Genomic DNA, 26091 nt, shown 5'->3' on the forward strand with positions numbered 1-26091 from the left:
GAGGCCATGAACTAATGAAGACGGAGAACAACATGAGCGCTGTGTGATCAGGCACTGGCGTTTTCAGCGCCAGCCGTCAAAATAAAAGTCACATCGGCCAATTAGAAAAACTAATTTAACTAGTGCTGGGCAATCGATTCATCACAACCAAAATAAAAGTTCATGTTTGCATAATATATGTGTGTGTACTGTGTATAATTATTATGTATATATAAATACTATGTATAACTACTACTATATATAATACTAGGGATGCAACAATACAGTTAGTCCACGGTTCAATACATACCTCGGTTTTTAACCACGGTTTCGGTTCGGTTCTAATGGCTTGTCACATAAATTTTTGGTTATTTTATTCTTAATCGACAGGAACAGCAAGAGGTTAAGGAGAAAAAAATACTATTTTTTATTGCAATACTCTTTCTTTATTTTACTTAAAAGAATTGAAAAACCTACCTTAAACTTAAAACTTTACTTTAAAAAAAACTTGTATTCCTAGTGTATTGGATAATATAAAATAAATAAATATATATATATAAAGATTTACACTGGCAGCTCAGAGCTGTACAGCAGCATTAAAGTATGAAATTGAATGAATGAATGTCAAAAAATAAAACACTACATAGACTTCACTATAAAATATACATTGATTCTTGGCTACTGTATTAGTTTTTCAGTCAAGAGCAGTGAGTGATTTTCTCTGTCTTTTGTTGTTGTATTAACATTAAAGGGATAGTTCGTTTAAAAATGAAAATTCTGTCATCGAGAAATGAATACAGGTTTGAAACAATATTAGAGTGAGTAAATAATGACATCATTTTAGAGGTGAACTGTCCCTTTAAGGACCGTGTGTTCACTATAGGATGCGCTGCTGTCAATTTAAGACCTCCGTGCATCTAATATACCGACACACGCGATTTTACTTTCACTTTACACATAACCGACTGTGTTTATGTTAACCTTGTGTGTATTTGACAGTATTAGTGCAGTAAGATGACTATTTAGTCCTGTAATCACGTGTTTGACAGCCGTTTAGTGCGCGCGCTTGTAAAAGCGCATGTTAAAACAGTGCACGCGAATGAAACCGGCAAAGCTTTAAAACGCATGCAAATAATGAATTTTTGTGATTCTGAGTAACTACAGTGTTCCGTGAGTATAACTCTACCACTAACGTGATGTGAATGTATGTCGCGTTGTTCAGTATATTGGGATGGAGGCAAATTATAGAATTTGTACATTTGAAAAATAATTAATTAAATGCAAATTGAATAAAACGCAATTCACAAGCGTGTATTGAACCGTGAATGCCGTACAGAACGGTTCAATATTATATTGAGAATTGTGGCATCCCTAATATATATGTATATGTATAAATATAAAAATGTTCTTAAATATATACATGCATGTGTGTGTATTCATATATACATAATCATGGGAGTCGGAAGCAAAAAAAATGTGGGTGGGTCCTCTCCCAGAAACATTTTACTGGAGTAGATGACATTTACATTAAGTACAAATATATCGCCTTGTTCACTAAACGTCTGCTTGGGCCAGCCAAAATTAGGGAAAACAAAGTCCTTTACAGCGGCAGTAGTGTAGTCAAGTTTTGATGCAAAACGACCCGAGGTTCGAATCCGCCTTTTGCCGAACTCACTCTACTCCCTTTTCCCATCACATATCAGAATGGAAAGGCATTTATTTTCAATAAAATAAAAAAAAGACCTGTGGCTTAGCCTCTACGTCGTGGGCTACGCGACGATTTTCATTTATACTTCTGCGTTGTTGTCCGCGTCAATGTGCAATTACACATGCAGACCGCTAGAGGCAGTGTCCAAGGGCATGATGATGGTAACCCACAGTATCAAGGCAAAAGCCGAAGAAGACGCAGCTTGTTTGTGTACATTGTCAGAGTAGCAGCAGCGACCGTTCTTGCAGCTTTAGTTGTGTGATACAAATGAAGCATCTCTAGTTGATTAGTAGAGTTAAATAAGAGGCGATCTGGCGCTGGAACGCGTTTGTGAAATCATGCAGAGCTTGTGGCGCTGTTTTCAGTATCTGTGGCTCGTGCACAGACCAGCGCTTCAATCGATTGCTGTTGCGGAGACTTTATTCATGAAATGCACCCAAATATGTCCCTGTTCTTGATATACAATCACTGATTAAAATCTTTGGTTTTAATGAGAAAATAAATAAAATATGCAATGGTGGATCAGAACCCAGATCCACTGGCACGCTTAACAAATATCCACTACTACCATCAAGAGCTCACACACACTCACAGCGGATCTGTGTATTTATTCACTAACATAAAGAATCTCTGGACTACAAAATAGTGTGTTATAGCAGATGTAAGGATGAAACTATCCTCCCATTTCTGGACACACACTCCTAGCGCAGATTTTTTTTTAAATTTATTGACCTGAGGGAGGGGTTCTGGCAGACCAATCACGGCGCTTGCGGTCCACAGAGAATTGACTCATTGTTACATTTTTGGAGAGGTGCGCGTCAGGGTACGTCATAGGCTACACGCGCAACACACAGCCTATGATGTAGCTACGGCATACACTCAACGCAGAAGTATAAATTGGGCTTTAGTGGTAGGTAAACAGACGTGCTGAATTAGAGACGATAAAAGTGAGTGGGTCCAATATCATTAGTCATAAAAAGATATACATACAATGGTTCCGACGTCCATGTATATAATAATTATACACAGCACACACACATATATTATATTAACACAAACTTTTATTTTGGATGCGATAAATTGTGATGAATCGATTTACAGCCCTAATTAAAATCTAACTAAACACATGCTTTTAAAAGATTGCCATATACACACAAACCTATTCATTCAAATATAACATGTTTCTTTATGCTCATAGAATGGCTCATGAAAGGCCTGTGTGAACACATGCACAAGACTTCACTGAATCTTTACACAAGTGTTTCTGAGGAAATGGACTGCAAGAAAATCAGCAGGTGTGTGTGGAGACGGTCAACTTACGGCAACTCCTCCATGGAAAAGCCCCCGGCATTCAGAGAGATTTTAAGACCAGCTCTCCAACGTTCAGTGTAGTATATACTCCTGTTTGTAGCAAATAACACAGAGATGTGCTGATGTACTTTATGAGGAGTATATTTTACAGTACAGTGTATATATAAATATATATATGTCTCTATAATCATCTTGGATGAGATGGGGTGAGTAAATTATCAGGACATTTTCATTTTGAAGTGAACTAATCCTTAAACTGTTTCATTAAAAGGCACCAGAATACAGGAAATTATGGAAGCTTGTTTTCCGCCACAAAATATATAAAAAAAAGAAAAGATAATGGCAACTTTTTACTCAGAATTACCTTTTTATTTTTTTATTCTGTGGCAGAAACAAGCTTCCATAGGAAATAGCATCTACTCCGGTAAAAACATTTTTGGGGGAGGACACACACACAGACACACACACACAGAGACACACACAGACACACACTCACAGACACACACACACAGACACACACTCACAGACACACACACACACACACACACACACACACACACACACACACAGAGACACACACTCACAGACAGACATACACACACACACACACACACACACTCACTCACAGACACACACACACACACACGCACACACACACACACACACACACACACAGAGACAGACACACACACACACACACACACACACACACACACACACACACACACACACACACACACACACACACACACACACACACACACACACACACACACACACACACACTCACACACACTCACAGTCCCCACATTTTTGTGAAATGTGGGGACATTCCATAGGCGTAATGGTTTTTATACCGTACAAACCGTATTTTCTATCCCCTTACACTGCCCCTGCCCCTAAACCTACCCATCACACACACACACACACTGCCCCTGCCCCTAAACCTACCCATCACACACACACACACACACACTGCCCCTGCCCCTAAACCTACCCATCACAGGAGACTGTGCAGTTTACTTTCTGTGAAAAAAAACTCATTCTGTGATTTATAAGCATTTTTAAAAGTGAGGACATGGGGAACGTCCTCATATTTCACCCTCTTTTTGTAATACCCATGTCATTATACACATTTGTGTCCTGATATTTCACAAAAACATGCCCACACACACACACACACTTTTGTTTTTTGCTTCTGCTTCTGATGCCCATGGACTAAATGATGTTTCACAGATGCTTTTATATCTTCTGCTTTTGTATGTCAGTGGGAAATCAAACAATATCAAATATATTAATATTACATCATGATTAACTGATCGCTGTTCCTCTAAATTATGAGCAAACATATCAAATAAAACTGAGATGAGATATTTATAAACCTTAAAGCAATACTAACCCTTCAATTGTCAGTTCACAGTCTGGCCTTGTGTGTGACTTCTGCAAAAGCCCAAGTCCATCCTCTGGTACATCTTCACACTCTATCCTACAGTATGAACATATTCACACATTTATACAGTCAACTCATGTTTGCATTGTTTACACTGTATTAACATTTACAGTGCATTCTGTGCAATATCTTGTGTGACAGAATTCTGTTCCACTGTGTAATATTGCACTTATGAATGGACATAAATCTGATGAGGGCCCATGTATTTCTGACCAGTCCTTTGTTTAGTTAAAGTCATTTCTTCTTTGTTCCCTTTCGTTCAGTCACTACGACGTAACGTTAGTGACTAACGAATGGGGGTTTCGCTTAGAAGCCTATCAACTTCGAGTTTAGAGAAAACGCCCAATGGCGTGCCAATGCCATGGGGCATGCGGAATTTGCATACGTAACTCCGCCTCACCGCGTGAGTATATAAGGAAGTACGTGGCAATATCGCATTATGTTCTGCTTTCAGAGCCAAGAGTACCTACCTCTTCACTCCTACAGCCTTCTGAGACTCTGTCAGCTTCTTCGAGACGAGCAGCTTTCCAGTCGGTGTTGGTGTAACGGCGCGTTCCAGTGATCGCATACTTCCTGCCTGCTGATCTGCGCAGTGGTCCGTTTGACAGCTGGTGTGTGTTTCCCTGGGCGCTTTCGGCATCGACTGCGAGGCTTTCCTCTCACAAAAAGAGCTTTTTCAAGACGGCTCGCCCGTGCACTTCCGGGTGCGATCGATTTTCCGCTGCTGTCTATGGACGCATTCACTGCTCGAGCGTGTTTGGGCTTCAGCACGTTCGGGCAGTGTTTGCGGATGTGTCCCGTTTCCATTGCGGGGGCGTGACCATCGCGATGTCGCGGTCGAGACTCAATGATCTCCGTGAGGAGAGAGAGTCCCCTCTGCCACACCCCAATCTACCGTCCCCGAGTGAGATGGTACTTTGGCTGGTGGCCAGGGTGACCTGAGGGCGGTGCTGTGGTATTAAGAACCCCGACGTTCATTCCTCGGGCCACGCCCCCCTCTTATACATCGCTCCCGCGAGTGTTGGATTGAATCTACGGCCCGTCTTTGACGCCCCGTTCGTTCAGTTCACGCTCCGGATAGCAGTGAGATGTCGATCGCCGCATCCCAAGGTGGGCTGGAGTCCTTTGGGGATGACGATTAGGTTGTGCTCCGCCTCCGGGTGTGTCAGCACTGCCTGATCTGACCTAAAGTTGACAGCCATGTTATCTCGGGCAGCCGCGAGTCTCGCGCTGGTGTGGAACTCCGCCCAGTCGCGGGTGCTCGTGGTTGCGCGATTGGTTTTTGGGGGCGGCACCCGACAGTTGTTGGGCCCTGCCCCCAATGCCTTTCGCTCCCGGGGTGCATGAGGAGATCACGCGGTCCCGGAAGTCCCCGTGCTTCCCGCGACCGTTTGGTGGCCTCCTCCGCCTTCTCTGCCCTTGATGGGGCCGCGGCCTAGGGTACACTGGGGCCCCCTCCCCCCCACTGTTGAACTCTCTGTTGCGCACTACGGTGTCCACAGAGGGCTTTGACGTGGCGTGGTGTGGCTGTCCTAAGCACCCTCCCAAAGCCTGTTGGCTCGTCTACTTCGGTGGCGTGGTCCCGCAGAGCTACGGGCAGGCCGCCGCCCCTTTGCACATGCACAAGGGTGGAGCCGACCCAGGGCTCTTCATTGAGCTGCGTGCCGCAACTGACCCCGCCCCCGGGCGGTGAAGGTGGCCACACGCTCCCTGGGTCGGGCGATGTCCACAGCTGTGGTCCGGGAGAACACCTGGCCTTACCTGGTGATGTGGAGAACGTTGAGCGGGCCCGCCTCCTCAACTCACCCATATCCCAGGCTGGCCTCTTCGGCGACGCGGCTGAGAACTGCGCCCAACAGTTCTCGGCCGCCCCAGATCAGACTGAGGCTGTAACACGTACTGGGATGGTAGCAGGGCCTCTCCTTCCCCCGGTGGAGGGCCGGGGGAAAATCCTTCCGCTGCTGGCCCCCGGGCTAGCAGCGCTTGGGAAGAACTCATGTTCCTGTCTCTGAGGACCCAGAGACCGGTGATGACAGTGCGCTCCACCCTCGGGTCTCGCCACTCGCATCCCTCTCTGTCGCCAGCCCCCTGGCAGAGCAGACCCCAGTGGAACGTGCGTCCTTCCCTGGTCTCCTCTGTCAGGACGCAGCCGTTAACCGACCCCGGGACGCCCAACAGCCTCCCTTATCCGGGCCGGTAACGCTGCCTCGCTGCCCCACCCTGGGTACGTCTGCCGTCCGTATGACCCCGTTGGTGCAGTCTCTGGAAGCATGGCTTCAGCTTCCGGGGCTGTCCCGCTGGGTTGCGCGGACCGTCAGGCTCGGCTACGCGATTCAGTTCGCGCAGGCTCCTCCCCGTTACAGGGGAGTCCGCTATACCGTGACCGGGGCCATGCCCCCGTCATGCGTGCGGAGATTGCCACCCTACTGGCGAAGGGTGCGATCGAGCCTGTCCCTCCGGCCGAAATGAAGTCGGGGTTCTACAGCCCCTACTTCGTTGTACCCAGGAAAACCGGTGGGTTACGACCAATCCTGGACCTTCGCATCTTGAACCGATCCCTTCACCGGCTTCCGTTCAAGATGTTGACTGCGAAACGCCTTTCGAATGCGTTCGTCCTCACGATTGGTTTGCAGCGATCGACCTGAAGGACGCCTACTTCCATGTCTCCATCCTTCCTCGACACAGACCGTTCCTACGGTTTACTTTCGAGGGGCGGGCATATCAGTACGCGGTTCTCCCATTCGGGCTATCTCTGTCCCCTCGCGTCTTCACGAAGATTGCCGAGGCAGCCCTTGCGCCCCTTCGGCAGCACGGGGTCCGCATCCTGAACTACCTCGACGACTGGCTCATACTGGGCCACTCTCGAGAGCAGGTTTGCGGACACAGAGATCTGGTTCTCCACCACTTAGCCCGTCTGGGCCTTCGGGTCAACTGGGAAAAGAGCATACTTTGCCCCGTGCAGAGGATCTCTTTTTTCGGTATGGAGATAGACTCGGTCGCCATGTAGGCGCAGCTTACGAGCGAGCGCGCGCAGTCTCTGCTGGCTTGCCTCCGTCAAATCGAGAGCAAGAGTGCGGTTCCACTGAAACTATTTCAGAGGCTCCTGGGGCATATGGCATCTGCAGCCGCGGTAACGCCGCTCGGATTGCTTCATATGAGACCGCTTCAGCACTGGCTTTGCGATCGAGTCCCGAGATGGGCATGGCTGTCTGGCACGCCCCGGATCCAAGTGACTCGGGCCTGCTTACAGACGCTCACCCCGTGGTCGAACCTCAGTTTTCTACGGGCCGGTGTGCCCTTAGAACGAGTTTCCAGGCATGTTGTCGTATCGACGGATGCCTCTGCCACGGGCTGGGGTGCCATGTGCAATGGACAAGCAGCCGCGGGCTCCTGGACAGGACCCCAGCGCCTCCTGCATGTCAATTGCCTCGAGTTGCTGGCAGTACGGTTCGCCCTGCACCGCTTCCGAGCGCTGCTGAAGGGTCAACATGTGCTTGTCCGGTCAGACAACACGGCCGTAGTAGCGTACATCAACCACCAGGGCGGTCTACGCTCCCGCCGTATGTCTCAACCCGCCCGCCATCTCGTTTTATGGAGTCAGAAGCGCCTGAGGTCCCTTCGTGCTGTCCATATTCCGGGGGTCCTGAACCACGCAGCCGACGAGCTCTCGCGGTTTCAGCCTCTCCCGGGAGAATGGAGACTCCATCCCCAGACGGTCCAGCTGATTTGGGAACAGTTCGGCGACGCACAGGTAGATCTGTTTGCCTCCCACGACTCTTCCCACTGCACCCTGTTCTTTTCCCTGACCGAGGGCACGCTCGGCACGGATGCACTGGCGCACAGCTGGCCGCGGGGCCTACGCAAATATGCGTTCCCCCCAGTGAGCCTACTCGCACAGCTCCTGTGCAAGATCAGGGAGGACAAGGAGCAGGTCCTTTTGGTCGCCCCGTACTGGCACGGCCGGACCTGGTTCCCCGAACTCATACTCCTTGCGACAGCCCCTCCCTGGCCTATTCCTCTGAGACCGGACCTCCTTACTCAGAGACGGGGCACCCTATGGCACCCGCGTCCCGACCTCTGGAACCTCCACGTGTGGCTCCTAGACGGGACGCGGCAGGTTTGAGTGGCCTGCCACCTACGGTGGTCGCCACCATCACTTCCGCTAGGGCAGAGTCCACTCGGCATGCCTATGCGTTGAAGTGGAACCTCTTCGTCACCTGGTGCTCTTCCCGCCAGAAGACCCCTGGAAATGCCCGATCGGGTCCGTGCTTGAGTTTCTCCAAGAGGGGTTGGAGCGTGGGCTGTCTCCCTCCACCCTCAAAGTTTATGTGGCCGCTATATCTGCCCGCCACGATCTCTTGGAGAACAAAAAGGTAAGTCAGCACGACCTGATCATCAGGTTCCTGAGGGGGGCGAGGAGACTGAATCCTCCTCGCTCTCCTCTCGTACCCTCTTGGGATCTCTCAGTAGTTTTAAGTGCTCTGCAGAGGCCTCCCTTTGAGCCTTTGCGGTCGGTTGATATTAAGTTCCTGTCGATGAAGACGGCTCTGCTGACCGCGTTGGCCTCTCTTAAGAGGGTCGGGGACCTGCAGGCTTTTTCGGTTGACGAAGCGTGCCTGGAATTCGGGCCGGCTAACTCTCACGTGATCCTGAGACCCCGGCCTGGATACGTGCCCAAGGTTCCCACCACTCCCTTCAGAGATCAGGTAGTGAACCTGCAAGCGCTGCCTTGGAGGAGGCAGACCCAGCCTTGGCATTGCTCTGTCCAGTACGCGCCCTCCGCGCCTACGTAGACATGACGCAGTGTTTCAGGACCTCAGACCAGCTCTTTGTCTGTTATGGTGGAGAGCGGAAGGGAAGTGCTCTCTCAAAGCAAAGGTTGTCTCACTGGATAGTGGACACCATTGTTTTGGCTTACCAGCAGCAAGGTCGACCATGTCCCCTTGGTGTGAGGGCACACTTCACTCGGAGTGTGGCCTCCTCTTGGGCTCTAGCGCATGGCGCCTCGCTGACAGACATCTGCAGAGCTGCAGGCTGGGCGACACCCAACTCATTCGGGTGTCTTCGCTTGCTCGCCACTCCCCTCCTCGGACTGGATACGTGCGATGTTTCCTCAGGTGAGCTCCCCCGAGAGCCCTGAGCTCCTCCAGCACTGCTTACGCCGATACCTGTGTCTGCCCTCTAGCGAGCCCAGACCCTCGTCTCCGGCCAGGTGCCCCGTGTGCATGGTTCCCCTCCGGCGACCCCCACACGAGTATTTCACCGTAAGTCTCCGCAGTGAGCGGGTTTCTTCCCTTGGCGTGTACCCGCCAACCCTAGGGTTAAAAATCCACCTTAGGCTGGTACCCTAGAGATCTCCATATGCAGCCCCTAGCCGGCTCATATATGTCTCTTAAGTCCTCCCCACGGGTAGGCATCCTTGGCATTCCCTCACTGGGATATGCTTCCCAGTGTACCTTGGTATTCCTGTGATAACTGGGAGTCCTTCGTCCGTACTAGTCTTACGACAGGGTACTCACACTTACGCAGGGCACTGGAAGACAGCTGAGTGGCGGGATTATATTGGGACCCCCATTCGTTAGTCACTTATGTTACGTCGTAGTGACTGAACGAAAGGGAACGTCTCGGTTACGGATGTAACCCTCGTTCCCTGAGGAGGGAACGGAGACGTAACGTCCCGTTGCCACATCAGCTGTGCTACCTGGAACGCAGGAGTTCAGTCTTGGCTCCTCAAGCAGGTAACATAATGCGATATTGCCACGTACTTCCTTATATACTCACGCGGTGAGGCGGAGTTACGTATGCAAATTCCGCATGCCCCATGGCATTGGCACGCCATTAGGCGTTTTCTCTAAACTCGAAGTTGATAGGCTTCTAAGCGAAACCCCCATTCGTTAGTCACTAACGTTACGTCTCCGTTCCCTCCTCAGGGAACGAGGGTTACATCCGTAACCGAGACGTTACCTTAGCATGAGATAATATGTGCATGCACGAGTGATTTCATGAGATCATGTCGTACCTGAGTTCTCTTAGACTGGGGCAGTTTTCACTGAAACAGATCATTTGAGTAACACAACGTTCAGTCAGAGTCAACCCACTCAGCTCCATCATCTTCAGTCCAGGCACAGATTGGAGGGAAAATATTGGCATATCTCCGTCCTCATCATCAATTCCTCCGTCCTCCTCATTATCTTTCCAAGCTTCAATTTCTTGAAAGATGTTTGTCCAGTCAAAGTGATTTATACTGGACTGTGGAAAGGTGACAGTGACTTCCCTCATATTGGTTTCACCTGTATCTATATGGACGCTAAAAAGCAATTAAGGACAGAGTTAGTAGTTTATATCACAATTCTCTGGAAGCAGCTATTATTGCATCATTTCCAGTAAAAAAAAAAATAGCAAGATTAATTGAGCAACTTAATACATAATTTATATGCATTTAATTACATATAATATTATATGATATATGATATATAATAATAATAATAATAATAATAATAATAATAATAATAATAATAATATAATATAGGCCTGATATTTGTAATTTATATTTAAATGTAGAATCATGAAAGTTTAAATTATGCTTGAAAAGGGGATTTCTCTTTACCTGGACAGATCTTCACTGATTGACAGATAAACTGATGTATTATTGCTTCTCAATCCCTGTTCTCTAAATCTCACATACCTTCTGCAAAGACAAACACAGAAAAGCTAAAATATAAAAGTCGAAAACAAACATTGAAGGGTTTTGTGCATGTGAGTCTGGTATAATAAAGACATGACCTCTATGAGTTAGTGTTCATTTAATCTTCTTTTGTTTATTTATTTTAGTTTAGTTATAGTCAATGAAAACTGCAAAATGGTTAAACTGATAATCAGAATGTATTGATCTTATAGTCATGATTACTGATAATGACTGCTGTCCTTTGAGAGATTTTTGTTTACACTGAATCAGAATTATTGCACTTTTACCCGAGCACCAATCAAGAGAATGGCATTATTTTACCCTATAGTTTCCTGATTTATAATATATCTCTACAATAAAACACACCTCAAATGTTAGCCTTCATTTATATTTTGAACAAAACCTCATTTACAGCTTGAGAGAGAAAAAAATTGGGGTTACTTGACTGTAACCCTGTCCCCTGATAAAGCGGAACAAGATGCTGCATAAGCTTATGCAAATGGGAAGTGTCTCGACACGACCAGCTGTGAAAATAGTGTGAAATCACGTCAATGAAATTGACCCGGAGGTATTTATAGCCTCGGCCGGAGACGTCACAGGTGAAAGGAACCTTAGGCAGGTAGTCAGGGTGGGGATGCAAAATCACTTTCACCAAGCCTGGGGCAAAGTCTAAGCAGGATGGCGATATTGACAGAACCTGCATATCCCCAATTATCTTAAGAGAAGTTATAGCCATAAGAAAAAACATCTTTAGAGTCAGAAGTTTGTCAGACGCTGATTCTAGAGGTTCAAAGGGGGTCTTGACCAGACCCTCAAGGACTATAGCTAAGTCCCATGAAGGGATCTTGGTTCTTAAAGGTGGCCTCAACCGCCTCACCACACTAATGAAGCGAGCGAGCAGAGGATGCCTCCTGAGCATGCCACCCCATCCACCAGGGCGTGGCAAGCCGAAAGAGCGGCCACATAAACCCTTAGAGTGGAGGGACAGGTGCCTGATGACAATTTTTCTTGCAGAAATCCAGAACTGAAGCAACCTGGCAGTTGACTGAATCTACATTATGTGTCGCACACCACTTTTCAAAGACACCCCATTTATTGGCATAAACTTGAGTGGAGGAAGCCTTAGCACTTAGGATGGTCTCAATAACTGCAGGCGAAAGCCCAGTGTCCCTCAGTTGGTGCCTTTCAGGGGCCAAATATGAAGGTTCCACAGGTCGGGCCTGGGATGGAATATCGTGCCCTCTGCCTGAGACATATGGTCCCTCCTCGCCAGAATCGCCTAAGGCGAGCCTGTTCGGCCAACACGGTGCTATCAATAAGAGGCAAGACCCTTGTTGGCGAACCCTGGCTATAACTCCTGGGAGCAGAGCAACTGGAGGGAAGGCATACAGGCGCATCTTGGGCCATGTATGAGCCATCGCATCCAGACCCAGAGGAGCTGGGTCACTCTGAGAGAAGTACGGGTGACATTGCGCTGTCTGATAAGAGGCAAAGAGGATCACTTCCACTCTGTAAAATCTGGTCCAGATCTGCTTGACTACTTCTGGGTGGAGTTTCCATTCCCCCGTCTGTAATTTCTGTCTGGACAATAAATCTGCTCCCACATTCAGCTGCCCCGGAATGTACAACCCCAAATCAGAAAAAGTTGGGACAGTATGAAAAACGCAAAAAAAAAAAAAAAGAAGTGATTTCTAAATTTACTCATTTCATTGCAGACAATATGAACACAAAATATTTCATGTTTTGTCTAGTCAACTTCATGTCATTTGTAAATATGCATCCTTTCCTGTCATTCAGACCTGCAACACAATTAAAAAAACGTTGGGACAATAAAGCATTTACCACTTTGTAATGTTGCCATTCCTTTTCACAACACTTAAAAGACGTTTAGGGACTGAAGACACCAAGTGATGAAGTGTTTCAGGTGTAATTTTGTCCCATTCTTCCTGCAAACAAGTCTTAAGGTGGGCAACAGTTCGGGGTCTTCGTTGTCGCATTTTGCGCTTCAAAATGCGCCACACATTCTCTATTGGAGACAGGTCGGGACTGCAGGCAGGCCAGTCAAGTACCCGTACCCTCTTCGTCCGCAGCCAGGACTTTGTAATGTGTGCAGAATGTGGTTTTGCATTGTCTTGTTGAAATATGCATGGACGTCCCTGGAAAAGATGTTTTCTTGAAGGCAGCATATAATGCTCCAAAATCTCTATGTACTTTTCAGCATTAATGGTGCCTTCACAGAAGTGGAAGTTACCTTTGCCAAGGGCACTGACACAACCACATACCATGACAGACCCTGGCTTTTGGACTTGTTGCTGGAAACAGTCTGGATGATCCTTTTCTTCTTTGGTCCGGAGCACATGGCGTCCATTCCTCCCAAAAAATACCTGAAATACTGATTAATCTGACCACAGTACACATTTCCACTGTGTGATGGTCCATCCCAGATGCCTCCAAGCCCAGAGAAGTCGACGGCACTTCCGGACACTGTTAACATAGGGCTTCCTTTTGGCACAGTACAGTTTTAACTGGCATTTGTGGATGTAACTACGTATTGTGGTACTTGACAAAGGTTTGCCAAAGTAGTTCTGAGCCCATGTGGTGATATCGCTTATAGATGAATGACGATTCTTGATGCAGTGCCGCCTGAGGGATCGGAGATCACGGTTGTTCAGCTTAGGCTTGCGCCCTTGTCCTTTATGCACTGAAATTCCTCCAGATTCGTTGAATCTTTTAATTATGTTATGCACTGTTGAATGTGAAATATCCAAATCTCTTCCTATCTTTCTTTGAGGAACATAGTTTTTAAACATTTCAATAATTTTCTCACGTATTTGTTGGCAAACTGGCGATCCTCGGCCCATCTATGATCCTAAAGGATTAGACCTTTCTTGGATGCTGCTTTTGTACCAAATCATAATTACAATCACCTGTTGACATCACCTGTTTCAAATCACATCATTATTTAACCATTTTACCTCATTACTAGCCCTAAATTGCTCCTGTCCCAACTTTTTTTTTAAATGTGTTGCAGGTCTGAATGACAGGAAAGGATGCATATTTACAAATGACATGAAGTTGACCAGACAAAACATGAAATATTTTGTGTTCATATTGTCTGCAATGAAATACAAGTCAAAGTAAATTTAGAAATCACTTCTTTTTTTTTATTTGCGTTTTCCATACTGTCCCAACTTTTTCTGATTTGGGGTTATACACTGCTCTGAGTGAAAGGAGCTTGTCCTGGGACAAGAGAAAAATCTGTCTCGCTATCCTGTTCAGATCGCGTGAGCGCAGACCTCCCTAATGATTTATATATGAGACTGTTGTTGTGTTGTCCACCCACACTAGGACATTACAGCCCCTCAATTGGGGTAGAAAGTATTTCAGGGCCCGAAATACAGCCATCAACTCGAGGCAGTTGATGTGCCAATCGAGCTGATGACCTTCCCATTCCCCTTGGGCTGGACGGCACCCCAGCCCGTCAGGGAAGCATCCGCCGTTAGCAGTTTGTGACGACAAGGTACGCCTAGAGTTGGACCCAAGGCAAGGAACTGGGGTCTGAGCCACATAGTTAGTGTACGAAGCCCACGGCGCGTCACTTTTATTAGCCTCTGGGGGTTGGCCCTTGGATGAAACCCCCTGGCTCTGAGCCACAACTGAAACGGTCTCATGTGCAACAGCCCCATAGGGATCACCGTGGATGCTGATGCCATGAAACCTAACAATCTTTGACACCAATGAAACGTGAGATTCTGACCTAGCCTGACTTTTCCCAGGGTATATAGAATGGTCCCAACCCGAGAGGGAGACAGTTGTGCCCGCATCGCAATCAAATCCCAAACCACCCCTAAATAAGTCGTTTTCTGGACCGAAGAAAGAACGCTTTTCTTGGCCCGAGAGAAACCAGATGAGCTAGCACGTTGTCTCTGTGCTGAAGCGCCATCTCTCGCGTTTGAGCTAGTATTAGCCAATCGTCGATATAATTCAAAATGCGAATGCCCTGGAGTCGCAATGGAGCCAGTGCTGCATCCATGCATTTTGTGTATGTGCGGGGTGATAAAGCTAGGCCGAATGGAAGAACCCGAAATTGGTAGGCTTCGCCCCCGAAAGCGAACCTCAGGAACTTCCTGTGTTGTGGCAGTATTTCTATGTGAAAATACGCGTCCTTCAGATCGATAGTGACGAACCAATCGCGATGTTGGATTTGCGACACAACCATCTTTACGTTTAACATCTTGAACTTGAGTGCTTTGACTGAACGGTTTAAGCCTCGAAGATCTAGGATTGGACGCAACCCCCCATCCTTCTTGGGAACCAGGAAAAATCTGTTGTAATAGCCTGACTCTCTCTCTGGAAGAGGAACATATTCTATGGCCCCTTTGCTCAGAAGAGTTTGCAGATCTTGTGACAGTACGTGCGCTGATCCTGGTCTCACGGAAGTGGAGACCACGCCGTTGAAACCCGGAAGGCGCAGAATAAACTTGATTCTGTATCCGTTCTTTACTGTGTTTAACACCCATGCAGAAATGCCAGGCAGAAGTTTCCACGCTGCCAGGCTTTCTGATAGTGGTATTAATTTGAATACTTCCTGTTGAGGGGATGTTAGATGTCCCGTGTCCTGGATGGTAGCAGGATTTAGACACGGGACATTTAACATTTAGCTGGAAACCGATGCCCCCCGAATCGCGAGGTGGCGGAGGTGGAGAGGTTTCATGAGGGTAGCGAGACGGGGTGAGCAGGTGTTTTATGACGCGCCCCGTCCCGCAGGGGGCTACCCCACCAGACTGGGCGCAAGACCATCAGGACTTCTTCTTTTTATTAAAAATAGTCCTGAGGTCTGCCCTGGGAGGCTGCTTAATGCTGCGAGCCGGTCCCCAATCTTTACGAGGGGGAGCGTGGTTCGCAACACTTTGCTTTTTAGCCTCCCTTGAAGGACCTGGGAGAGGTTGGGTGGCTGACAACCCCTCCCCTTGAGTGCGGCGAGGAAGGAACTGCGTGAACGCTTCCTCATGTTTTTATGCTTCTCTAAATTTGGTGACAACAGAGTCAACTGCGCCACCAAATAAGCCTGTGGGGGAGATTGGAGAATCTAACAAAAACACTCTGTCTTTGTCTTTAATTCCTGATAGATTCAGCCACAGATGCCTCTCCGTGCTCACCAAAGCAGACATAGAACGGCCAATGGCACGGGCCGTTTGCTTGGTGGCACGAAGAGAGAGGTTTCTTTAACGAAGATGCCGAACCAGACGAGAGATAGCTCGCGAGCGTCTCTTCAACCTGCGGCATCTCCGTATACCTGCATGTATGCACCCATGATAGTCGAAAAAGTCGACGTCGAGGGCACAAAAACACGCGAAGTATATGGTTTACTCCATGACTTAGTTACAGGGTTCCCACTCTTTAATGAACACCAGATTCAAGGACTTTCATGGACTTTTTAAAGCATCTTTTATTTTAAATCAAGCACAATAAATACGCCAATATATCAAATACCTACTGTACCTGTGTCTATCATTAATGCAGTAACGCTAAGGCATATACTGACAACTAAAATACAATTTCTAATGAATAAAAATTTCCAATTTTACAAAATCCAATGAGGAAAGAGGCTGGTGTACAAGATGCAGTTTGCAGCTCTTATTCCTGCTTTTAACATTTATTTCACACTAGTTTTAGTTTTCTTTTTTATAAATCATTACTTAATTAAAACATCAAAATATAGAGATAATATTGTATACTTGAATTTTCCAATTAAATGAAAAGATATGGACAAGTTAATAGTTAGGCATTAAAAATATGCAAAATTATTAAAAAAAATATATGCAAAAATATATTTTAAAAATCAGTTTGAAGGCTTTTAAGACCTGCACATATATTATATTTAACGTATATAATCGCTGTCGTTATAATGGCCCATTTCAAATGTTTACGTGCTTTTCTTCTTTTTATTTTTTGAGCGGTGGTGAAATATTGCTCTTGTAAATACTTTCCAGCATTTCAGCAATGAAAGTCTAGATTTTTAAAATGCATCCAAATTACAGCAAAGCGCAACCGTACGGTGGCCTGCAGTGGTCAAAAAGGATATAAACAGTGAATTTTGAAGTGGTCTCATCTTGAAAACTCAGAGATGTGGATTCGGATGGCAATTAAATTACCACACGTCCTTGGTGTTTGTCTGAAACAGGAGGTAATTCGGCCGGGGATTTTTACGCGGGTGGTGGGAGAAAAACACTGACATTCTGGACTCAGGCGGCAATAAAATCACTGACTAGCCCCTGTGTTGAAAATATGAAAATACCTTACGACCCAATGAGAAACAATTACCATCCGAATAGGGCTTTTGACAGTAGATGGCGCTTATGGAACAGCAGAAATATATTGAAATAGCTTCCTCCAATAACGCTGTTTTGTTCTGGCTTTGGCTGCGCATGAAGGCCAATTTTTGTAATAGCACCATGCTACTCTAACAAAATGCAGTTCATGCTTAATTCAAGCACTTTCAAGGACCTGTTTGTTTTCAAGTACTTTCCAGGCCTTGAATCCATGTGTCTGAAATTCAAGAACTTTCAAGTACTTTCAAGAAGTGTGGGAACCCTGTAGTTAGTTCGTCATGGAGGTCCTCAAAGAAGGGGAGAGAACGCAACATCAGTCTCTCCCCTTCTCTGCCACCGGACAGAAACCGATCCTCAAGCTTTCTGCGTTTGCCGATCTCTTGTTCACGGGACCAGTCAATCTGCAACCTGGCCACCGCGCGAGTAACCACTTCCAATAATTTCTCAACGGATTTATTATTGTGCAAGGAACGCTCGGAAAGTGGCTGCTCGAAGTCCGCAGACCCAAGAGATAAATCATCCTCGTCCCGTGCGCGAGCCGAAGAGGCACCAGAGTGCGCTTGGGGATCGCAAGGGGAGAGATGTGGATCTGGTAAACGAGCAGTCGAAAGGGACAGACCCGTCTCCTGCTCGTCAGCCAAATCCATCCTAGAACCCCACGACTGTAATGTGGGTGCGGGCTGAAAGAAGCCAAGCCGAGCGCGGAGCATCTTCACTGTGAACAGTTCACAATGCTGGCACTCGCCTGACTCCAATGCAGCAACCGCGTGCTCTTCCCCCAAACACACAAAGCAGTAATCGTGTGTGTCCACATCTGCTATCGGGTGAGAGCATGGAGCCACACAACGCTTCTGCTCACTCCTTCTCTTTTAACTGATATTTCTTTTGGCTTGAACTCTTTTCACTTATTTCACCAGAGAGAAATTCTGCACTGTACCAGTTGAAAACTAACTCCTGACAAAAGATCTCGAGTTGAGTTTTTAAAGAGAAAGAGACATTTTTGAGAGAGATTTTTTTTTTTTTACTTCCAGAGACTTTGCAACACACCACACACAGAATTGGTCTGAAAACAAAGAGACCTGATGGCTCCAGCTGAAGCTCATCTATTTATAGCCTCGTGCAGCAGGTGCGCCAGTGACGTCACTGGCCGAGGCTATAAGTACCTCCGGGTCAATTTCATTGACGTGTTTTCACACTATTTTCACAGCTTATCGTGTCAAGACACTTCCCATTTGCATAAGCTTATGCAGCATTGAGTGTAGCTTTTGAAAGGGAACTGGTGCTTCATTCGTCACGGACACTGCAAATGATGAAAATCTCCAAAGATTAAATTATGCATTTTTTCTTTACCTGAGATATTCATGCTTATTCACAGGTCCCACGATTGTAACTCTGCAAAGGCATAAAGAGAAAAACAGTCTCTGAGATATAAAAGTGAGAGACAGAAACCAGTGAAAGAGTATTGTGTGTGTGAGCCTACATTACCTCTGTGAGCTCAGTGTCCGTCCTCTCAAGACAGCATGAATTACAGCAGCCATATCAGAATATGATTCTGCGTCCAGCCTTTAAAATCAAATATAACCAGTTATGAAGACTATATTTCATGTTGATTTATAGATCAGAGCAGGTGTGAGGCAGTCAGCTAGAGTTAAAGTATTCGTTCACTTCAAAATGAACATTTCCTGATAGTTTCCTCACTCCATCTCATCCAAGATGTTCATGTCTTTCTTTCTTAAGTGGAAAATAAATGAAGCAACCTTCAACCGTTGGTTCCCATTGAAGTCCATTATTTGCAGAAAAATTCTGGAATGTTTTCCTCAAAAATCTTCATTTCCTTTCCACTGAAGAAAGAAAGACATGAACATCTTGGATGAGATGGGATGAGGAAATTAATCATTAAACTCAGTTATTGGCACCTCTGGTAACAATTACATATTTGTTTTGTCAAAGCACTTAAAATCATGTCCTGAGAGCGGCCCATTCTCTCACTAATGTGTGTAGAAGCGTCTGCAGGCCTAGTGCTTGATTTATACACCTGTGGCCATGAAGGGATTGAACACCTGAACTCAGTGATTTGGAGGGGCGTCCCAATACTTTTGGCAATATAGTGTAGTAACACACTCCATTTTAAAATGTGAGCCTGTTTATGCAACCCCCCCCCCCCCCCTTAAGTTTCCTTTTATTGGTTTCAAGATCTGACATGATTTTACTTACTTGAACTTTTTTTTTTTTAAACTGCAATTTTTAAAGGGATTTGTTTACTTTTTATACCTTTTTTTTTAATTCACTGAGGGTTTGTTTTGGATACTTACTCTAATTTCTCAAACTTGTGGAGTACAGGCAGGATCATAGCCAGTTTTTCAGATGTTATATCGCATTCATGGAGACTCAGTTTTTTCATGCTCTGACAGCACTGACCGCAGTACAGCAGCGCCCAGCAGTCTATTCTTCTTAGAGGTGTAGACTTAACCGAAAATTCACTCTTTACGTTCAGAACTTCTTTCACAAATCTTTCTTCATGGAGCTCAAAGAGATGATGAAGAGTCTCGAGAGAATCCCTGCGTTTGGAGAGCCAGAATTTCAGAATGTTCTGTGCGTTTGGATGAACACACACACCGTGTTTCCTCTTAAGTGTGTGCCTAACGTCCTTATTAATTAGACCGAAAAGAAACTTCACCACAGCTGCAAATTGTGCCTTCAAACACACGTTTGTGAATTTCTCCTCAAACTCCATTTCATCCAGTGAGACGTAATACAGAGCAGTGAAGAACTCCTGAAAGCTGAGATGCATGAAACTGAACATCATCTCCTGGTGGACTCTCCTCTTAAAGAGGAACTTACTCAGGAACGGACTGCCAGCAGGGTCTGCAACCGTTCTATTAACCATCTCCTCATCCAACAAGACTTGCTGTTCCAGCATCCCTTTCTCTGCCAGCTGACCCAGACTCCTCAGCAGGGCCGGGACGGACTGACTCAAACCCTGGCAGTGATGCTCCAGTAGAGTGGACACAAAGTCAGCGTAGATGGAGGTCGTGGTTTCAAGGCCGCTTGTTAAATCTGAACCGTCATTGGATCTCTCTCGCATAACCGTGCAGATGATCCAGCAGATAACAGGGATGGAGCAGGCGGTGATGAGGGTTTCATTTGCCGTCACATACTCATAAGCCTTCCTGAAGAATTCCTCATTCCGGAAGAATCTCTGGAAGTACTTCTCAACCCCTTCACTTGAAAACCCCATGATCTCAGTGAATCTCTGAGGTGCTTTGAGCAGTTTACTCAGTGTGTCTGTAGCTGTAGATCTGGTGGTGACCAGCAGGAAGGACTCTGGCAGGATTCGACCCCTCAAAAGGGCACAAAGAGTGACCTCAGGTGGGGCTCTTTTATTCAGGTCAGTGTGTGGAGACTTGGGATGATCGTCCTGAGTGAGTCTCAGCTCGTCAAATCCGTCAACGATGAAAAGCATCTTCTCTGGCGTCTCCTGTAACACCTGTGAGATCTGATCTGATGTTAAACTGCAGCTGTAGCTCAAGATCTCCTCCAAACTCTTTTCTCCAGACATGCAATTTATTTCCTTACACTTTAAGTGGAACACGATATTGAACCGCTGTTTGTAGAGGTCACCAGATGCCCAGTCCATCATGATCTTCTGCACAGTGAAGGATTTCCCGTTCCCAGAGTTCCCCTGCAGTATAACAGCTCTAGGGCTGATGCTATCTGGATTATTTGGATCGAACAGACGGTTCAGATGGACAGATTGATCACTGCTCCTGGAGCTGGAGCGGATGTCTTCATCTCTCTCTGTCTGATCTTTGTGTTTCTGAATGATCAGCGGCTGTGTGAAGCGCTCAGACAGCAGCACCTGTTCACCAGGCAGTGAGTTATACTCTCTCACATACTGATACTCACTGCAGATCAGCTCCTTATATTTGTCAATCACTGAGCTGATATCTGTAGAAATTATCAATGCACAGAGTTAGTGGATTTTAGACATTCTGATGAGTAAGAAATGTCAGACCAGGAGGTAAATACTAAGGTAACATATTACTATAAAATCCATCATTCACCTGAGGTTTGTGTTTGTGTGCGATGCCCAGAAACACCTGGAGAACATTAGAGACACTTAATATTGGAAAATGCACACATTTCATATATGCATGTCCGGTCAACATTTTGAAAGAAGTCTCTCATGCTCACCAAGACTGCATTTGATCAAATATACAGAAAAAAAACTGTAATATTGTGAAATATTATTGAAATCTAAAGTAGTGGATTTCTATTTTAAAGGGTTAGTTTCTGCCAGTCTCATGTTAATCTTGAGTATCTAGAGTAGCATTGCACACACATATACACTATACGTTGGTGTGGTTCACATTATATGCACTTACGCGCCGATTGCCAACAAAACACACACATTTGATCAGTTTCACTCCCGCCTGCGGTTCCCACTCATGATCGGGAACAAACACACACACACTCGCAGAACTCCGGAAACACAAACTGCATCCCCTGTTCCCTTAACGCTGGGTTATTTGGGAAGCTGAACACGGTGATCTTTCCCTCCCTCACACACACACACACACACACTTCTTTAGTGACATTGTCGATCCCGTGTCTAAAAACACAACGCCAGCACCGCCGACGGCTCCCGTAACCCGAACGAAGCTCGATGAAGAAAAATGATGAATCGATGATCTGGCTTAAAAAAAAAAACTTTCCGGAACTTTGTATTTGACACAGAAATACTCCATCACACGTCCAACTTGTGTTTTGAAGCGTTGTCCATGTTTATCATGAATCAACTCTTTAACTGTAAATAAGGCAGAATGCAGGAAATAACATTTCAAATAACAGGACCCCCCCCTTAATATACTTATGTAATTAATTTAATGGCCCCACTTTATATTAGGTGGCCTTAAGTACTATGAACTTACATCAAAAAATAAGTACAATGTACTTACTGTGTTCAAATTGTATTGCAAAACACTTATATTGATATTGAGGTGGGATACGGGTAGGGTTAGGGTTACAAATGTATCTACAGAAATTAATTACAGATGTAATTACATGCAGGAATTTTTTAAAATGTAAATACATGTTTTTACATTGTACGTACACAATAAGTGCATTGTATCAAATTATTAATTAAAATGTTAGTACATAATAGTTAAGGCCACCTAATATAAAGTGGGTCTAATTTAATATACTTAAATATCATTATTATTAATTTATGATTTGTGAAGGATCATGTGACACTGAAGACTGGAATGATGATGACAAATTCATCTCAGGAATAAATTAGATTTCAAGGTATATTTATTTTATTTTAAATTGTAATTAAATTTCACAATATTACTGTTTTCTGTATTTTTGACTAAATAAATGTAGCCTTGGTGAGCAGAAGACACTTCTGAAAACATAAAAATAGTAATATTTCTAAACTTTTGAACTTTTTTACCAGGTGCATTATGTGTGATGTGGACATCGCCTGTTATTATATTGTTAGAGAGTACAGGTGCGGTCACATGACCTCCACTCTGAGCTGTGGCGCTGACATTTAGCCCAGCGTCTAAAAATGACAAGAGGAAGAAAAATTGACAATATAACACAATTTGATGGACCATGAATATGTTTCTGCTGTGTTTCTAGGCTAAAATATCATCAAATTCACCACTGACTTAGTATTCACAAATTATAGAAGCCTAACTTGCGGAGCAGAGAAAAACTTTACATAACAAAACTAAAACTTAACAAGGTGATGAAGAACATACTAACATACTGTAGGTTCATTAGCCATTGTCTGGTTAAGTCATGTTACAACTAAAATTTATAAGTTGTTATTAAAAAAACAAGTTTGACATACTGTCAAGACTTGGGTCCCGGCTCATTCTGTGCAAGAAAAGAAATACAACAGTTAGACAATAAAACAGGAATATTTACATGTTTACAATATTTACAATATTTACATGAACTAGAATGTCCTGAGCTCTTGATCACTTGGAATCCACTATGGAGTTGATTTATAGAAACAAATTCCCTTTACAAAATTGTTTAATGCAGCATTCTATATGTATATAGTTGTGTTTGGGTTGTTTTAATTTTTTTTAAGAATAATTAAAATATCATAGAGTGGTTTGTGGTGGTGTCAATTAAACGTGATATACAGTGACGTCACAATTGTGTTGCATTGTGGTATATGAAGCTGCCTGAAGTGTTCAAATGCAAAAGTGTTTCTGAAACTTTTGGCTTTCCATAGTATGGGCACCACCAGATTATTGTAACCGTGTGTACTTTGTACGAACAGATTGCACATGTGCATTTAAATTTTTGGCAATATTTACATGCACTGAAAAAAGATTTACGCATTTTTTGCATGCATATTTTTTAAGTAGATTTCACGTATAGAATAAAGAAAAACTCTACTTAACTAAGTTAAATAAAATGAACAAAGAAAATAAGTATCTGTAACTTAAAAGGTTGAGTAATTTCTACTTCTAGTTGAAGTTTCCTTTGCAATACATTTTAATCAAGAAATATAACATTGAATTAAACCACACTTTTAAAGTGCATGCTTTACATAGAAATATCTATGTAAATAACACACCAGATATTGTGTAGACATCATATCTACATAACAGAAGTAACGCGGCACCTGAACACAGAAACTCAATACTTGGCACACAACACACACACGATAACACTCGATAGAGCAGTTTTGAGTATGAATGTGTCATTTCGAGTAGAAAATTAGTTAGCAAGTTACTAAACCTAACAACAAAAGCAATGATAAAACAGTGTAAATACAGCTGGAAAACAGAGAACAATCATCCTCCTTAATTATTCAAACCCCAGTGCATGATGGGAACACCAGTATCAGAAAAGTTGAGTAGTCTTATTTCATTTTATAACGTTGATATTTACACTTTAATTTCTACAAGTAATAATACAGAATTTACTTTTTTAATTCTTGCCTGAACTAACTTTTTCATATAGAAATTACATTAGTTTTTTCTGTAGGATTAACTGTAGTATTAATAAAATCATTTTTATCAGTGTGGTTTGTGAGTCGAGGCGAGAGATTGCTCAAAACTGCACATGCGTCGAACGCTTGTGTGCGCGTACGAGTCAAAAGAAGTATAGTTCCCTTTCGTTCAGTCACTCCAAGTGACGTCAGTGACTGACGAATGGGGGTTTCGCTTCGAAGCCTATCAACTTCGAGATGTAAAAAAGCACCCAATGGCGATGAAATGCCATGGGCATGCGGAATTTGCATAGCGTAACTCCGCCCCACCTCGTGGGTATATAAGGAATGTTTTTGCTTCGGAGCCAAGAGCATCTCTTCACTCCTGCAAGCCTGAAGTCTGACTTCTCTCTTCAGTTCTTCGAGACGAGCGGTTCTCCAGGGTGTTGGTGTGACGGCACGTTCCAGCGTTCTCACATTGCCTGCCTGCTGATCTGTGCAGTGATCTGCAACAGCTGTGTTGCAGATCCCTGGGCGCTTCAGCACTGCAGAGTTTCCTCTCACAAAAAGAGATTGCGCTTGGCACGTCTTTTTAAAGACGGTTCGCCCGTGCACTTCCGGATGCGATCGATCTCCATTGCCGTCTTATGGGCACAATCACTGCTTGACATGTTTGGGCAACACCCTCAGGCAATGTTTGTAGATGTCTCATATTCCCTCCGCGGGAACGTGACTCAATGACCTCTGTAAAGGAGAGAGAGTCCCCTCTGTCACACCCTAACTTACCATCTCCGAGAGAGGTGGTACTTTGGCTGAAGATTAAAGAACCCCGAAGATCATTCCTCGGGCCACACCCCCCTCTCGCACACCGCTACCTGCGAGTGCTTGGACTGAAGCGGCGGGACCATCTGTTGACGCCCCGTTCGATTTGTTCACACTCCAGATACCAACTCGATCGCCACATCTCAAGGTGGGCTAGAGTCCTTTGGGGATGAAGATTCGACTGTGCTCCGCCTTCGGGCGTGCCAGCACTGCTCGGGTCCGACCCAGAGTTGACAGCCATGTTATCTCGGGCAGCCGTGAGCCTTGGGCTGGTGTGGAACTCTCCACCTTTCACGAGCGCTCGCGTTTGGACGATTGGATTTTGGGGGCGGCACCCGGCAGCTGTCGGGCCCCGCTCCCAATGCCTTTCGCTACCAAGATGCATGAGGAGTTCATGCGGTCCTGGAAGTCCTTGTGTCTTCCCGTAACCGTTCAGTGGCCTCCTCCGCCGTCTCTGCCCTCGATGAGTCCGCGGCCTAGGGGTACACTGGGGTCCCCCCTGTTGGACACTGTGGTGTCCACGGAGTGCTTCAATGTGGCGTGGCTATCCTAAGCACCCCTCCGAAGCCTGTGGGCTCTCGTCTGCTTCGGTGGCAAAGTCCTGCAGAGCTATGGGCCAGGCCGCCGCCCCTTTGCAAATGCACAAGGGTAGAGCCGACCCAGGGCTCTTCAATGAGCTGCGTGCCGCCACCGATCCCGCTCTCCAGGCAATGAAGGTGACCACACGCTACCTGGGTTGGGCGATGTCCATAGCTGTGGTCCGGGAGAGACATCTGGCCTTACCTGTTCAATGTCGGAAAGGCTGAGTGGGCCCGCCTCCTCAGCTCTCCCTCTTTGGCGGCGCGG

At 45.5% G+C, this 26091-nt stretch overlaps 1 protein-coding gene across 1 annotated transcript in view; it reads right to left on the reverse strand.

Moving 5' to 3' along the window:
* Positions 1-26091, reverse strand: part of LOC307142983 (NACHT, LRR and PYD domains-containing protein 1 homolog) — a 34924-nt gene that overhangs the window by 2638 nt on the left and 6195 nt on the right. Inside the window, exons 3-12 of the mRNA XM_079844221.1 lie at positions 23326-23351; positions 22921-23031; positions 21530-21565; positions 19778-21413; positions 18951-19028; positions 18816-18857; positions 11056-11136; positions 10468-10755; positions 4398-4484; positions 3008-3088 (exon numbers count right to left, since the gene is read on the reverse strand). Of these exons, the coding sequence (XP_079700347.1) occupies positions 3008-3088; positions 4398-4484; positions 10468-10755; positions 11056-11136; positions 18816-18857; positions 18951-19028; positions 19778-21413; positions 21530-21565; positions 22921-23031; positions 23326-23350 (2465 nt within the window). The 5' untranslated portion in view covers position 23351. The remainder of the gene's footprint in view (positions 1-3007; positions 3089-4397; positions 4485-10467; positions 10756-11055; positions 11137-18815; positions 18858-18950; positions 19029-19777; positions 21414-21529; positions 21566-22920; positions 23032-23325; positions 23352-26091) is intronic.

This window comes from Gobio gobio (assembly GCF_949357685.1).
Source record: "Gobio gobio genome assembly, chromosome: 19".
NCBI classification, from domain to species: domain Eukaryota; kingdom Metazoa; phylum Chordata; class Actinopteri; order Cypriniformes; family Gobionidae; genus Gobio; species Gobio gobio.